Genomic DNA, 18,140 nt, shown 5'->3' with positions numbered 1-18,140 from the left:
AATCTCTTTATCTCTCTATTGCCCTCTATGTTTCTATTTAGAGTAAACCTGGTGAAACTCATGTCTATACAATTACAACCACTATTTAAATGTGTTGAAGCAATATTTTGTTCTCGGAACCACTGTTGATATCTGGGAACCAGTATTTAAACACTCAGGAACACCAATTATACCTAGGAACCACTATTTATCACTATGTAGTGGTTTTGAGGTATAAATAGTGGTTCCAAGGTATAAATAGTGGTTCCATAGTAGAAATATTACTTCACACAATCTAATAGTATTTCATTAGGTGTCAAAGTTGCAATGAATTTATGAACAATGGGTTAAATGGTTGTCTAAATACTCAGATCTTATGGTGGTTCATAGTTTAGATGGCCTAATACTTGTTCCGAGAGTTTAAATTGTGAGATTGAAAAAGTTATGCACTCAAAAGCACCATAAGAAGTGAGAATGACTGTATTTATAGGGTTTTAAACACTCCGAAGCACTCATTATACCTAGGAACCACTATTTACCACTATGTAGCGGTTCCAAGGTATAAATAGTGGTTCAAGAGTAGAAATATTGCTTCACACAATCTAATAGCACTTCGTTGGGTGTCAATGTTGCAATGAATTTAAATAGTTGTCTAAACAGTCAGATCATATGATGGTTCATAGTTTAGATGGCCTAATACTTGTTCTGAGAGTTTAAATTGTGAGATTGAAAATTATGCACTCAAAACCACTATAAAAAGTGGGAATGAGTGTATTTATAAGGTTTTAAACACTCAGAACCACTAATAATACCAACCACTATTTACCACTATGTAGTGGTTCCGGGGTATAAATATTAGTTCATACATTCTAATAGTATTTCATTGGGTCTCATAGTTGTAATGTATTTATAAACAGTAGTTTAAACACTAAGAATATCATTTAGATGAAAGGAACAACAATTAAATCCTTCCAAGCACTAATTGTGGTTTCAAAATTCTTGGGAACCACAATTAGAGTCAAAACCACTATAAAAAGTGAGAATGAGTGTATACATAGTGGTTTAAATACTCAGAATCGCTAATTATACAATGAGAACCACTATTTATACCTCGGAACCACTATTTACTACTATGTAGTGGTTCTGAGGATAAATAGTGGTTCCAAGGTATAAATAGTGGTTCATACATTCTAATAGTATTTCATTAGATCCATTATCTTTTTTGGAGTGCATTTCAGATCTTAGTTTCCGAGTCCGGATTACAAGCTATTTTGAGTCGAGTGGGACCATCAATCAAAGTGTCATAAGTCCTACTTATATTATACATAGTTAGCACTTAGAGTTAGGGATCAAGAGAAAGTGAAAAGAAACTCGAGAGGATGGACAATTTTTATCCAAACAAAAATACAGAACATGAAATGTTGTTTGAAGTTTTGAATATGTTTTCCATAGGTTGATCCTCGCCCTTCAATCTACAGAGGTTTTCATCATCCAAATTTCCTCTATGGATTGGAGGGCTAGGATCACCCTATGGAAATGATTTTTTAGGCACAACATATTTGCTTGGTGGTCCATCTAATGGACGGTTTGGATCATCCTATGGTGTGACCCATGCAATACTTTTTGAAAATTTTTGGAGTATATGCGTTTACACCATATGAAAACTCTTTCTCATAAAGAAACAATAGGTCTTCCATACCACCAAGTCAAAAGCCAAGCGTATTTATGTTAATTTGAACACAATTTCTAAAAGGGCAGTGATAAATTCACCTCGTATTTTTCAAAATGGACTGTACAGCCCACACCATCATAGGATGATCCAAACCACCCAATTGATGGGCCAACACATAAATAGGTTCTGCCCCAAAAATTATTTCCATAGATGATCCCAACGGTCCAATCTATAGAAGTTTCCATAATCTGAGTCTCTCTTTAGATCAGATGGTTAGAATCATCCTATGGAAATGATTTTTGGGGCACAACCTATTTACGTTGTGGCCCATTAATTGGGCAGTTTGGATCATCCTATGGTGTGGGCTGTATAGTCCATTTTGAAAAATATCGGCTTAATTCATCCTACAAGGGGGCTGTACAAAGGAATTTTACCAAAGGCAATGGACTTTCAACACTTGCGTGGGCAAGAAGAAGCTAAAAAAGATGAATAGGGTTTGTGAAATGCATTGGGATTCGTTTCTAAAAAAAGTGGAGGGAAAAGCAACTCAAGGGCATTTTTGTCTTAAAACATGCCTTGGGATGTGTTTCACCCCTTAAATCACATTGTTTTTAGAATTTTCCTAAATTATTCCTTTTTCTTTTTCTTGCATTCAACTGCACCATCAGCTAAAAACAAAACAGTGGTCACATTGGGTTATGGATTTCAACATAGGAAAATGACATAATCACATTAAAAACTGATGGATTCCCTTTACAACAGACAAATGACATGATCTTGCCAAAGCTTGGAGGCTCGATCCCTTCTCTCCCTCCCTCTCTCCCTCTCCCTCTCTCTCTCAAAATCGCTCTCTTTTGTCTGCAAAAGAAAAATAATCCCTCCCACGAGCTCTACTTAGAGTTTTATTCTAGGGCTCTTTACCACAACTAATCTCAGCCCTTCATTTGTTACATTTCCTCTATTTTTATTTATCTTGATTATCCTCTACCACTGATAGTCATAAAATTAATGAGAAAACCCTCTTTCATCCAAATTTTGTACAAGTCACATGGATATTCATAAAATTAATGCGAAATGATAGGTTGGACGAAATTTGGGCGAAAATTTCACCCAAATTTCTTACAAGTCACATGGGTTGTAATTATTTAGTTGGAGAATGTGAAAACCAGCCCATGGTTTTAAAAGAAACCATGTGGTTTTAGTCAAAACAAAGTTGTCAAAAGCTGCCAAACGGAGTGCGTATGTGTACTGCAGGGGGTGCGAATTTATCATTGCCCTTCTTAAATTGACTAAAAAACAATGGACCAATTACCAAAGGGGGACAAAAATTAGGCAGAATTATCAACTGGACCCAGGCTTTTCAGAAATTACAAATGGGGGACAAAATATGTACGGATGGAAAATTATGGTCGAAAATGCCCTTTTCCTAATGACGACTTTCCTTTTTGCTTTTTACTCTTCCCTCTTCTTTACCGTTTTTATTTTTTAACTTTGGGGGTTTTAACCTACTGGTCATCTCCTTCACTTGCAGCCACCATTAGAGGTGGAAAAAGTCGACGAACACGTGAGTAATTTTTTTTTTCCATTTTCTCTATCTCGGTTTTGTTTTTCATTTTTTTTTAGGGTTTTGCAATGCTTTTGCTTTGTCAATATCTGTTTTATCTTCTTTAGGGTTTTGTATTTTGTTCCTCTCTAATGATTTCTGGTGGATTACCTTATTTTGAGAGTTAAAAACCCGATTTTAGGTGGATACCCTATTTTGAGGTTTTGTTTTGAGAGTTGGAAACCCTCTTTAGATATTTTGTAAGCCCCATTTAGATACTTGAAAACCCCTCTTTTATAGACTTTAAAACCTTTGACAACCCCCTTCTAGAGATTTGAAAACCCCTCTCTTATAGACTTTAGAAGCTTTGAAAACCCCCTCCTAGAGAGTTGAAAACCCTATTTTGAGGTTTTGTTTTGAGACTTGAAAACCCTTCTTTAAATATTTGGTAAGCCCCATTTAGAGACTTGAAAACCCCTCTTTTATAGACCTTAAAACCTTTGACAACCCCCTTCTAGAGATTTGAAAACCCCTCCTAGAGAGTTGAAAAGCTTTGAAAACCCCCTCCTAGAGAGTTGAAAACTCGATTTGAGGTGGAAAACCCTATTTTGAGGTTTTGTTTTGAGAGTTGGAAACCCTCTTTAGATATTTTGTAAGCACCATTTAGATACTTGAAAACCCCTCTTTTATAGACTTTAAAACCTTTGACAACCCCCTTCTAGAGATTTGAAAACCCCTCTCTTATAGACTTTAGAAGCTTTGAAAACCCCTCCTAGAGAGTTGAAAACCCTATTTTGAGGTTTTGTTTTGAGACTTGAAAACCCTTCTTTAAATATTTGGTAAGCCCCATTTAGAGACTTGAAAACCCCTCTTTTATAGACCTTCAAACCTTTGACAACCCCCTTCTAGACAATAGGCAAAGGAGAAGACCAAAAAACTCAATCCTAACCCTCGCTACTCCATCTCTAGCCAACCAGTCTGCCTCTCTAGATATTGGAGAACACTATTTTGAAAATCAAGTATGAGACGGATGTATCCTTGGTGCACATTTGAATAAGCGCAAATGAAGTGGCAGACCTTAATGCAATGGAGGTTTTATATGTGGGTCAAGACACTCCACTATAGAACTGTTTTGTGATTTTCAAGGGTGTTACAAATTTATTTCTCATGTCCTACCATCTTGGTCTTTTTCTGTGAATAAAATTAGCAGCCATTCAAATATTTCTCTTGTACTGCCTTGGCTAGTTGAATCCATATCGTCCCTGATGTTGTATACTTCATTACCACGAAATTACTATATCTTGGTCACACACCTTGAAAAAAAAAGAGTAAGAATAAGAAAGGAAAGAAAGTTATATTGAGGCAGTGGTCATAAATGGCTTCAATCTGCCATTTCGTTATAAATGAAAAAGAGCCAACCTCTCCAACACTTGCAAGCATAAAAGAGAAAGAATAGTGAATACATGTCATATCAAAAGCAATAGCCCCCGATACAACTTAATCATGATATGATTATTTTTTAAATGCAAACCTCTTAAAAAATAGGTTTTTTTAAAAATTCAAAAGAGGAGGAGAATGGGAAGGATAGGAGGACTGAATTGATTAAAAAATTGTTAAAGAATGAGACAAGGCAAGTAGATGCTAAATGTATAACCTTATTTTGCTTATAGTTGTGTCATTTTCTAACAATTATATCATTTTGTAGTCGTTGTATCATGAAGGAAGAAGGTATAACGATATTTGTTGACGACTTGGTATGCCTGTGGAGGCGCAGAAGATACCTCAGTAATATGTAAGTGACCTTTGTTTAAGGGTGATTAAGAAAATATATGTAAGTCAATAACGATATGAATAATCTTCTCTTGAACTTTTTTTATTGAAGGTATTGGATGTATACAGAAAGTTTCTTCAGAACTCGTACAATAACAGATCAACAAGTCCTCATAGCAAAATTATATTTGTTCCTTCATTGGTACATGTGAGTAAATTTTTCTACGTTAAGAATGCTAGTTTTCCTTCATTGGTGGTTGAAGCATTTTTTTACAATCAAGGACTTTCCTTGAACAGGGAATTCTTATTTCTAGACTTCGTACCATGGATGAGACCACGAATGAGAAAACAAAGCTCAAATATTATAAACTTGCGAAAGGGATATTGAATGCTAGACTTATAGATATCCCGTGTGAAGAGATTAATATGGTCTTGATCCCATTATGTCAAAACAACCACTGGGTTCTGCTTGTGCTTGACATGGTTAAAAAATCCTTCTTCGAGTGCAACTCCTCAAAAGAGCTTAAATTCGACGAACTAGCAAGGCATACGGTAATTACATTAACATTTTCAGTGATAGTCTAAGATTCTTAGATATGTCAAACAGTTATATTTCATTTCTGATTTTATCTCCAGGTAGCCTTGATAAAAGAATATTTCAAGTCCCATGGTTGTGACATAGACCACTTTCCATATGCCCAAGTGGCAGACTTCCCACAACAAGATAATGGGTAAGGCAGCCTATAAACCTTTTAAATGTGAATGCTTTTATGTCATTCAGAGTTTAATCCTATTCCATTTACACTACCTATTGTTTTGCATATTTGACTGTGGACTATTTGTGATCAAAGGGATCGAGCATATGTATAGTGGGGTCGCTTTCAATTTTGGTCCAGATGACATTCCTTAGATGCGACTGGAACTATGTGAAGGATTTATACGAGGAGAGTTTGGGAAATGTGAACTTCAATAGGAGAAATGTTGTAGACAGATGTGATTGTTGTGTTTGAGTTGTTGCTTTGTTCAAAACTTAAAATGATGTGTATGTGTTGTTCAGAACTTCAATAGGAGAAATGATGTGATTGTGTAAACAGGTTGTGGTTCAAAAGAGGTTATTGTGTAAACAGGTTGTTGTGTAAATGGGTTGTTCTGCAAACAGGTTGTTGAGTAAACAGGTTGTATACTGCGTTTCTAAGTTGGTAACCCTATTTTTAGACTCTAGAACACCTCTCACATTCACCAGACTTGATGGTCTCATTTCTAAGTTGGTAACCCTATTTTTATACTTGATCACCCCAAAATCGAGGATTTGACCAGTAACTTTGGCCAACAAGCATGGACTTGATGATCCCATTTTGATTTTGGTGACCCCAAAACCAATGACTTGAAAACCCCATGTGAATGGGCCAGTAACTTTGCCCAACACACATGGACTTGATGATCCCATTTCGATTTTGGTGACCCCATTTTTTATACCTGATTACCTCAAAACCAATGACTTGAAAACCCCATGTGGATGGGCCAGTAACTTTGCCCAACACACATGGATTTGATGATCCCATTTCGATTTTGGTGACCCCATTTTTTATACTTGATGACCCCAAAACCAATTACCTGAAAACCCCATGTGGATGGGCAAGTAACTTTGCCCAACACACATGGACTTGATGATCCCATTTCGATTTTGGTGACCCCATTTTTTATACCTGATGACCCCAAAACCCATGACTTGAAAACCCCATGTGGATTGGCCAGTAACTTTTGGCTGACACATGGACTTGATGATCCCATGTCGATTTTGGTGACCCCATTTTGGATACCCGATGACCCCAAAACCGATGACTTGAAAACCCCATGTGGACCGGCCAGTAACTTTTGGCCAACACACATGGACTTGATGATCCCATTTCGATTTTGGTGACCCCAAAATCAATGACTTGAAAACCCCAAGTGGATCGGCCAGTAACTTCAGCCAACACACCCGGACATCTTAGATCCCATTTCGATTTCGGTGACCCCAATTTTTATACCTGATAACCCAAAAATAAGGACTTGAAAACCCCTAGCTTCACATAACCCTTTTTTGTACATTGATAATCCTCCAATGGAATTGCAAAAAAATAAAAACATTGCAAAAAAACTACTCATGTGTTTGTTGAGTTTTCCCACGTCCAATGCTAGGTTAAAAAACCCCCAAAGTAGAAAATGAAACAGTAAAGAAGAGGAAAAAGGGAAAAGTAGAAAAGTAAAAACCAACGTGGTCTTTAAGAAAAGAAAAGGGCATTTTGGACCACAATTTTCCATCCGTACAGATTTTGTCCCCCATTCGTAATTTCTGAAAAGCTTGGGTCCAGTTGATAATTCTCCCTAATGTTTGTCCCCCTTTGGTAATTGATCGAGCATGGAGCATGTGCCATAGGGAATAGATACATACAAACAAAAGAACCTATGGAATCTAGCAAAAGCCCTATATTGAGCATGGGCCTGGCTGTTTTCACATGCAAAAGTCAGCTACGAAATGGCTTTCCATGAAATTGGTTAGCAAATCCCTTTAATTAAGGATTTGCTAGGCAATTTCCCCAAACACAATTTCACGGCCGACTTTTGCATGTGAGTACAGCCACAGAGCCTCAATTTTTTTACAAATTTTGTCTTATTCATTTAATTAAGCTGACTTGGGTGTTTTCTCATACAAAAATCAGACACAAATTTTTTTCTATAGGATGATCCTAGCCCTCCGATCTATAGGATCATCCTATGGAAATGATTTTTGGGGAACAACCTATTTAGTATTTACGCTGTGTCCCATCACACGGACGGTTTGGATCATCCTATGTTGTGGTCCGTACAGTACTTATAGAAAAGTATGGGACTATAAAGGCTTACACCATACAACACTAGCTGGAGAAACACGATCTTCCACTATTTTACGGGAAGGGCTCACTCTATTATGGAAACCTCCATAGATCAAAGGGCTCACTTACGGGTGGCAAAATTGGCCGAACTGAACCGGAACCGAACCGAAAATTCGGTTTCGGTTTGGTTAAACCCAAGGTTTAAAATTTGGGTCTCGGTACCGGTTTCGGACTGTGAAATTTCAAATTTTCGGTCGAAATCTGGTACTTGACCCAAAACTAATATTTTAATCAATATTAAATTTCGGTTGAAATTTCGGTGAAATATTAAATTAATATTAAAAAAACATATTTTTTAGGTCAAATTTCGGAAAAACCGAAATTTCGACCGAAATAAATGACCGTTTCGGTTGTGATGCATTTCGGTGTTGGTCTCCACCGAAATCCGAAATTTCGGATTTCGATCGAAATTTAAAACCATGGTTAAACCAAACCGATTCAAATTTCGGTTCGGTTCGGTTTGGGGATCAAACCAAACCGAAACTGAATATTTCCAATGATTATGAGTAAAGGGTGGCAAAATTGGTGGAACCGAATCGAAACCGAACCTAAAATTCGGTTTCGGTTTGGTAAAACCAAACTGATTCAAATTTCGGTTAGGTTCGGTTTGGGGGTCGAACCGAACCGAAACCGAACCATTGCCACCCCTAGGCTCACTCTATTACGTGATTCTTAAGGACTATTTACCAATTATTTTACAAACTAGAGAGTTATATATATATATATATATATATATATATGGCAAAAATGTAAATCTAATTATATTTGAGGTGTTCCTCCCTAAAAAATGTAAATCTTATTTGATGATATTATTAATAAAAATAAAATGATTCCGGATACGGATTCGGATATACAGATCTAAATCCGGATATTCGGGATAAAATGATGTACTTCTCGGATTCGAATGTTAAACGGATCAGATGTACCATTTACCAGATTCGTATCCGCTAAGAGCCGGATATCTCATAAACGGATTCGGATAATATCCGCTTTAAATGGATTCGGATGCGGACGGTAATCGGATTTTTGAATGTCCATTTACAGGCCTACCCCTAACCTTTGAAATTCTGCCTCATCCATTCCTCCTCTGCCCTCAAGGTTCTGCAAGGTTTTCTTTTTACGGAGACAGTAACCAATATTCTAATAACTAAGCAGTCTTTCTAATGACTATTAGATCTGCCCTCTGATCTAAAGAACTCATCTTTAGCATATACATCATCCTTGACATCATCATCAGAAACGGCTGTGTCATTTATTGTTTCCAAAGAAACCGTAATTTTTTTTTGAAAATCGACTTTCATTACCAAAAGATATTACAATCAGGGGGACAAGACGTCCCCAAGATAGGCGGTAGCTATACCCACAAGTTACATCAATAAGCTATGTGAATACAATGGTGAGGATATTTCGATAAGCACTATTCTAAACCAATGTCCACCTCATCAGATGAGGTTAATTGAAATGGAATCCAGTAATACCCCTTCCTTGGCTAGTCGGTCCGCCATTTCGTTGGCCGATCTTTCCCGGTGTTAAATTCTTGGACGAATTGTGAATATTAAATCCCTTATTTCCGCGATGTAACTTTGAAAAACTATCCTTTACGATCACTGCAAAGATGAAAAGAAATTTTGACAGCAGTTTATCACAGCAAATTTACAAATATCAACTCTCTGCAACCACATTCGTTCATGCACAATAGTGATCCAAATTAAAACGTTCTCTGCATCCACCAAGAAGCATCAACATTCCCAAAGAAGCATATATATATATATGGATCATGTGGGAAAATTTAGGTAGATCAGTCTCATAATAAGCAATATAAATTTAAGGCATTAAAGTATGAAAGAAAGGCTACTGATATTGGCATTGCCATGTTTTGATAATTGCACTGACTTGTCTTGTCATTTTATTACAAATTTAAGGAAATCCAGGATTTTAAAATCCTTGAATCCAAACAGCCCCTAAAGAAACTTTTAGAGAACTTGTCAAATTTTACCATCAAGGGGAACTCAAGCATTCACTATAAATTCCTGGCCAGGAATAGAGACTGAATCTCTTCACAACAACAACAACAAATCATCTACAAATGCTTGTATATTTTGAGCTGAGGTTCCACTGTCAGATACCGCCTCTCGAGCAGCGTCTTTCCACTTCAGCGCATTCTCCTTCAGTTCCATGGCTCGTGCTCCACTGATCGCCTCGTTTATTCCTCGCTCTATTTCTTCCTTCCTCACTAGCCCACTTGGGTCTCTTCTCAGGCCAACACCAATTCTATAAACCTCTAACAACAGCTTAGCATTGGTCTGTTGATCACCCCTATCGGGAAACACAACAACAGGCACGCCAGCCACAAGACTCTCCAACGTCGAATTCCACCCACAGTGTGTTATAAAACAAGCAATAGAAGGGTGTGAGAGAACTTCAACTTGAGGACACCAATCCACTATTTTACCCTGCCCAACTGTTTCTTCTATGAAACCCTCTGGCAAGCCCCACAGTCCAGTCGCATTCTCCGGCGGCTTTGCCACCCAAAGAAACGGCTGTTTACTACTTCGAAGTCCCCAAGCAACCTCTTCCATCTGCTCATGTGACCGAACCACATGGCTACCAAATGAAATGTACACTACCTGTTGAAGTATAAATGAATATTAAATAACACCAACTCTTTAAGCCCTTTTAGTTTAAGATTATGCCAACCGATTGTGACGGGTCAACCGATTGTTGGACTCTAATTTAAATGAAATTTTGACTCCACTAATTGGTTTGGCATTCACAATCGGTTGTGATAATCTTAAACGAACAGAACAGGGCCTAACAGCTTAAGCTTTTGTAGTAATTGGTTGTTTCACATGGTATCAGAACTATTGCCTCAGGGTTTAAAACCCAATAACTCCTTGATATTAAAAATTCACGTGAACGGCCAAACCCAAAAAGGGGGGGTCACATGTGAGGGGGAGTGTTGAAGTATAAATGATTATTAAATAGCACCAATTCTAATAGCTTAGGCCCTGTTCGTTTAAGATTATGTCAACCGATTGGGAGTGCCAATCTGATTGTTGGACTCAAAATTACGTTTAAATTTGAGTCCAATAATAGGCTTAGCATTCACAATCGGTTTTCATAATTTAAAACGAAAAGGGCCTTAAGCTTTTGGAGTAACTGGTTGTTTCACATTACCGTTGAAGGTGATTGGGCATCAAGCCATTCAAGGCAGTCAGCTGATCTCCACATGTCGCCACGGAGATTGCTGCCACGAATCCGAACAAGTGGACCTACCAGTTTAACTGGTGGCACATCTGGGATCTTCTCAATAGCTTCTCTCTCAAGATCAATGAAGGAGTTGACTAGAATCCAGGTGACCTTCTTCAGCTTCCTGAACGTCTCCAACAAGGCTTCGGATAGAGTAATATAAGGATTAGAAGGGAGAAGGAAAGTTGGCAGATCTTCAACGCGTAGAGTTGGTAAACCTGTTATGTCTGTGATGGTATCAGCATCAGAAATTACAGGTGGAAGAACATTTAAACCAGAAAAATAGCGATAGTAAATGGCGAAAACGGCATATGGCTGAGTCCAAAGCATTGCATAGGGGATCTTCATTTCTTCAGCTACATCCAACACCCAGGGAAGGAAAGGGTTGCCAATGATGAATGAAATGGGGTCACCTTGAGAGGCCAAGTTTTGCATGAGTTGGGTTAAGGACTTGGGTCCAACTAAATTTAGCTGGTTGATGTAGCCATTTACGTTGCTGCGATCTGCTTCGAGGCCCCAACCATCAGAAAAGTAGTGGAACTGGAGAAATCTATTGGTTGCAGAAGTATTTGTAGATTTTCGCATCCGCTCACCAGCCATCTCTGTAGAAGTAAATGTCACCCGCAGGCCCTTTGATGCAAGTATTTTGGCCAATTCTAGGACAGGATTTATGAGACCTTGGGCGGCGAAGGTAACAAGCATAACATGAACCTTCTTCTGTTCCTCCATGGCTGATTGCTGAAGAGAACTCACTTGATCTCTCTTGTTAAGATGGAAAGAAAATATATAATAAGATGATGAGGAAGTCTAGACGAAGGGAGCCCTTGCAAAAAAGTCAACATTTTCTCGTCATTTTTTCAAATGTCCGTAACAGTAAATAACCCAAAACAACACAATGGTTACCTTGGGTTATGTATTTCAACATTGGAAATGACAATCACATTAAAAACTGATGGATTCCCTTCCCTCGACCCAGCCCGCCCGTATTTTCTGGGCCTAGACCCGGCAAACAGGTAACCCGCGTGGGTACTGGAACGATGTACGATACCCGCAGGTACGGGTAAAAAATACCCGCGATTCTACAGGTAGGTTTTTTATGTACCCGGACCCAACCCGCGCAGGTTGGGTAAACCCATGGGTAACCAATAAATTTATATTTATTTTTAAAAAAAACAAACTTTGCGGCAACGACGATTTCATTCATTTCGCGGCCTATATAGTTGTTAATTGTTGTAAGTTTAGCAACCATTCATTGTAAATTTTAACACCCAATTAAAGTTAACTATGTGGATCAATCCCAACCATTGAAATTTGGGTCCCACACATAGGGACATGTAAGTGCAATTGACTTTTAGCCACCCACATAGTCTGATTGCTTGGACTTGTTTTGTTGGCCCACCCACATAGTTTATTTTTTACTGTTTAGTGTTTAGGCCTTAAGAATAAAAAGTTGAAAATCGAATGGCGGGCACCAACGCCCGACCCAGACCCACCCGCGGGTCACAGGTACGGGTTGGGTGCGGGTATTTTTTTTCGCATGTAATGAAATTGATACTTGTACCCCTGCAGGCCGGGTGTACCCACGGGTACGGGTCCCAGTTTGTCGGGCCTACTCGACCCGTTTGAAAACGACCAGCGTGTCCACCCTGCCCGTAAAAACTAGGCCTTTTTCTCGTAGTTCTTATATTTTCAAGCATTTTTTTCATAGTTTTTCCGTAATTTTTATATCGAGGTACCTGTTTTGGTATTTTTTTCAGTAGTTTTTCTAATTTGAAGCCTTTTTACCTTAATTTTTCTTAAAAACTCAGTACCTCACCGCATGATTATTATTGCTAGCCACATTTGCAGAAACGTACTCCCCCATCCTTTGCAGTTTGCATGACATCAATGAATAAGACAAATCTGAAAAAAAAGTCAACGTAAATCGCTATCATCACATGATCACATTCAATTGCAAAGGATGGGCGCGAAGTAGCCTTTGGTGAAGGTGGCTAGCAAATCCCTATAAAAACAACCAAAATCTGAAAAAGACAGAAAAAAAATTAATTTTAAAAACGGTTGATCCGCGGGTCCACCCGGCCCGTATGCGTGGGGTCCGGGTCAACCAATTAGTGACCTGTAAATTTTCGGGTCATTTTTTACTCGGCCTGTTTGACCCGGACCTAGAGCTGTTCATCCGGTTGAAATCGAACCGAAGTAGCTGAAAATAACCGAATCGAAATATTTCGGTTACTGAAAAAATATAATTGAAACTGAGCCGAATTATGTTCTAACCGAACTTGAACCGAAACAGAAAAAAATTTGATTCTTCGGTTAGTTCGGTTATAACCGAATTATATGAGTAAGACAAGAACAAGATTATAAACCCCCATTTTAGCTTCTATTTTACTACTAAAATCTGTGGAGAAAGTAGAAAACAAATCAGTGGACAGAGAGAGTGAGAAACCCCATTTTGTACCTTTTAAAACAAAGACAGTGGTTCCGTGGACATGGAGGAGTGGTTAGGTGGTGGCCATGACAGCCGTGGGTGCTGGTGGCTGACGACAATCGCCGAAGTTAGAGTGGTCCTACGGACGTGGAGGCGTGGCCGCGTGCTGTGGAGATCTTATTCCTCTTCAATTCTCACTTCTCAATCTCAGCATCTAGAAAACCTAATTTGTAAAGACTAAAGAAGGAGAGAGAGAGAGAGAGAGAGAGAGAGAGAGAGAGAGAGAGAGAGAGAGAGAGAGAGAGAGAGAGAGAGAGAGAGAGAGAGTAGGGGTGTTCGTTTGGTTATAACCGAACCAAATAGACCGAAATTTGATAACCGAAACCGAACCGAAATTTCTAAAAGCCGAACCGATTAAAATTCGGTTAATAGTGGGAGAAAAAGAGGGAAAAAAGCAAAATCTCGGTTTGGACCGGAGGGCTAGGATTATCCTATCGAAATGATTTTTTGAGCACAACCTAATTAAGTTGTGATCAATCAAATGGACGGTTTTGATTATCCTACGGAGTGCCCATATCACACTTTTTTTTTTTGGAAAAATAATGGTTTTTATCCATAATTTTGGTTATTCGGTTAACCGATTTTTTTTTGGTGATAACTGAACCCGAACCCGAACCCGAATAACCGAATTTTCATAAAAAATAAACGAAACCGAACTGAAAAGGAAAAAAACCGAACCGAACTGATTAACACCCCTAAGAGAGAGAGAGAGAGAGAGAGAGAGAGAGAGAGAGAGAGAGAGAGCAAAAAGTATAAACCCTAGGCAAGTAGGCAGCTGTGCTAGTTATTTTTTTTAATCTTAACACCCACTTTATAGAATAAAGGGTTATTTACTGTTACGTGTCAGAGAGTTGCATTATTGACATAAAAATGTCACTTGTTGAGAAAAAAAGAATAAATGCTGATTTATAAAAAATTAAAATTTTAGGATCAAAATGCCCCTCAGTACATTTATTCTTCTTCCCTTCTTCTTTTTACAGTTTTACTTTTACCCTGTTTTTAACCTAGTTGAAGTGCTTCTTCTCCGGTGAAACCTACTCTTTTCTCCGGCAATACGTAAGAAGGTAAGCCTGAAATCTCATTCTCCCTCTCTCTCTATATTTCTATTTTTTTTTCAAAACTCCATCTAACATCATCTCCTTCTCTCTCTCTCTCTCTCTCTCTCATTTTTAGGGTATTCAAAAGTTTTTTTTGCTTGAAATGCACAAAATTGGACCCATCAGCCTTCTGCCTCGTCAAATCTTTCTCAAAAAGGGTTTCGAGATCTCCCCCTCTTCTTCTCAACGCAAAAATAGGTACTCGAAGCCAAAACAGGATATTCGAAGCCAAAATTTACTTGGCCGAAGCCAAAAATTACTTGGTCGAAGTGAAAAATGTGTTTCCTGTAACATTCGCCGTTGTGTTTTTCGCTTCGACTAAATTTTTGTAGGCTTCGAATAACTGATTTTTTTGCTTCGACTAACATGTTTTTGGCTGCGACTAAAACTTTTGAATTCCAGTAACATTTGGAACTTTTTTCGTCTTTAACTATTATATTTCAGCTTCGAGAAATATTTGTTGGCTTCGACTATCACGTTTTGGGCTTCGACAAACTTCTTTTTTCGCTTTGATTAACACATTTTGGCTCCGACTAAATTTTTTTATCTTCGACTTCTTTTTTTGGCTTCAACTAACTTTTTTTTTGCTTCAAGTAACTTTTTCTGGCTTTGAGTAATTTTTTTTTTTTGGCATCGACTAGTTTTTTGGCTTAAGTAAATTTTTTTTTGGCTTCAACTATCATTTTTTTTTGCTTCGACTATCATTTTTTGGATTCGACTATCATTTTTGGCTTCGAGTAACTTTTTTTTGGCTTCAACTAGCATTTTTTGGGCTTTGACTTTCATTTTTGCCTTCAAATAACTTACATTTTGCTTCGAGTGCCTTGCTTCTTATTTTGGCTTCGACTATCACTTTGTGGGTTTGAGCTATCGATTTTGAATTCGAGTTACATTTTTTTAGCTTCAAGTAACCTATTTTTTGGCTATGAATAACCCGTGCGAGTATCATTTTGGCTTCCACTACCCTTTTGCCTAGTGAAAGCTCTTTGGGCAACTGATTTTGGCTACAGCCACTAGAAAAGGGGAAATACTTACAAAGATAATGAGATTTTGGATATTTGGAGGAGGAAAAAGAAAATGAGAAAGGGGCGTTTCTAGAGAACTCCTTCTAACCTCTCAAGACAAATGAGCATATGCCGGAGAAATGAAGATGTTTCGCAGGAGAAGAAGGCTTCTATCGCCGGAAAATGGGTCGTTTCACACAAAAAGGGTCCAAGTAAAACCTAGAAATGAAACTGTAAAACTTGAAAGTAAAAGTAAAAAAGTGTAAAAACAAAGAAAAGAAAGATAAAGTAAGGTTAGGGGTATTTTCGTCCTAAAAAGTCATTTTTTTAATAAAACAGCATTTCTTAGAGTTTTTTCAAAAGTCAACATTTTCTCGTCATTTTTTCAAATGTCCAGCATGTAACAGTAAATAACCCTAGAATAAAACACCACCTCTTAATGCCTCTTAATGTGATTTGACGTGACAAAAAGCATTAAAGACAAGACCACATTTTGCACTAAAAAAAGGTTGTATTATCCTACTATTGGGCGGAAAAGACAAGACCACATGCCCATATTTAAATCAGTAGAAATAAAGGTTAGTTTGAAAACTAAAAAAGAGAGTGACATAAAATATATTAGAGGAATGCTAGCATCAAGCAGTAAAAAGCCGCTTGGAAATAAGCGGCGTATCATTGGTTCACGTATAGACTGATTTAAAAATACCGTACAACCCACTCCATAGATCCAAAGCGTCCATCTGATGGGCTATAACGTAAAATAAGTTGATCCTCAAAAATCATTCCCATTGGATGATCCCAACCCTCTGATCTTAGAGGTTTCTATAGTTTTCAGTTCCTCTGTAGATTGGTGGGCTAGGATCATCCTGTATATGGAAATGATTGTTTTGGCACCACCTATTTACGTTGTGGCCCATCAAAGGACGGTTCGGATCATCTTATGGTGTGGGTCCTACAGTTTTTTTTTTTGTGTAAAAATACTAGACTACATGGGCTTACACCATATAAAAACTATATACTTCAACGCTCCTTTCATTACGCATTAGTTATTGAGCTTTGGAGATTTTATGTGATACCATGTGAAACAACCATTTACTCCAAAAGCTTCTTAATGTAAGGTATTAGAGTTAGGTGTTATTTAGTCATTTATATTTAAACAGGTAGGCCCGCTATTTAAATCGATCGAGTCCGTTGATGGAAAAGGATCGGACGTCCATGGTGATTTATGGAAAGCTGATGATTGCTTGGAATGGCTCGACACTCAACTGGATTCATCCATAGTTTACATATCAGTAGTAAAAATGCATGTGCGTTGCACGTGGTTCATCTACATATAAAAAATAATCATATGTTGTTTGTTTTTTATATCAACATGGATCAGTGCATATATCTTGAGTGCTTGTGCAATTGCCATAAATTATTTTATTTCGTTTCGAAGATGATCATTGACTATTTATCTTAATATATGACATGATAGGCATATTGAAGAGACTTGCAAAGGGTTTTCATTTGCTTTATGATCATATAACATATGTAGTATATATGCTATTATATATCAGACTCCTCATGAAATTTATGTTTTTTGACAAGCATACTATAATGGTAAAAGGGAATAGTGGGAAGCAAAATATCCTTTTGAAGTTATTTTATTGCATATAAGGATAGAAACCCTAAATCCTAAATCAAAGAGAATGACCAAAAATGTCTTAAAAAGGTTACAATAAAATGAGTAATGCTAAATTCAATGCTTTATATCATTCAATAAAGAAATTGATGGGATGCCAACATCCTTCCCATAATGGGCAAGCAATCTATTTCATCAAAAAAATAAAATAAAAAGTACACCTAAATTATTTGAGAGACGACACAAGAAAATGATTCTAATTCTTCAATAATAACTGATGATAAAAAGAACTTCAATTTATACCATTCAATCAACAAATTGATAGGAAAATGATATACTGCACTCCAATACTATGGTGATTACTCTACTTTAGTTGTAAACTTATCTAAGTGAAGTAAGCCTGAAAGTTCTCAAACTCAACAATCAGATAAAACAGGGCCTTGTGCCAATTTTATTGATTTTTTAGTGAAGTTTTAGTACATAAATACTACTAATATGTCTCCTAACATTTACCCAATAATATAAAATTTTAAAAGCCAATTTAGAACTAATACAACAAAAAATATGAAACCCATAACATGTAAAAGCGTTAATAAGTTCATGTAATTAAATCCATGTGTTGTTTAAGACCTTTTAACGTGTGCCTATAGCAAACATTCATTATTATATAAGTCCACATTTTGGTCAGTAGAAGTCTATGTCAAGAATCATAGCAATGTGATGTCTCTTTACATGGATCCACGTGGTGTAAGCCCATGTAGTGAAGTATTTTTCAATAAGCCGGTAGGGGTCCCCACCA

General features: G+C 37.4%; 1 protein-coding gene across 1 annotated transcript; it reads right to left on the bottom strand.

Moving 5' to 3' along the window:
* Positions 1-9,734: 9,734 nt before the first annotated feature.
* Positions 9,735-11,875, bottom strand: LOC143864441 (gallate 1-beta-glucosyltransferase 84A24-like). Its single transcript, XM_077375372.1, has 2 exons — positions 11,057-11,875; positions 9,735-10,506 (listed from the first exon to the last, which is right to left on the bottom strand). The coding sequence occupies exons 1-2, from the start codon at positions 11,855-11,857 to the stop codon at positions 9,937-9,939; spliced, it is 1,371 nt and encodes a 456-aa protein (XP_077231487.1). The 5' UTR covers positions 11,858-11,875; the 3' UTR covers positions 9,735-9,936.
* Positions 11,876-18,140: the final 6,265 nt, after the last annotated feature.

The sequence above is a fragment of the Tasmannia lanceolata genome, unplaced genomic scaffold (assembly GCF_043159265.1).
Source record: "Tasmannia lanceolata isolate RefF3 unplaced genomic scaffold, GAP_Taslan_0.1 ptg000003l, whole genome shotgun sequence".
Taxonomy (NCBI): domain Eukaryota; kingdom Viridiplantae; phylum Streptophyta; class Magnoliopsida; order Canellales; family Winteraceae; genus Tasmannia; species Tasmannia lanceolata.
Note: the sequence above shows the minus strand (reverse complement) of the source record. Positions and strands in the feature narration are given on the sequence as shown.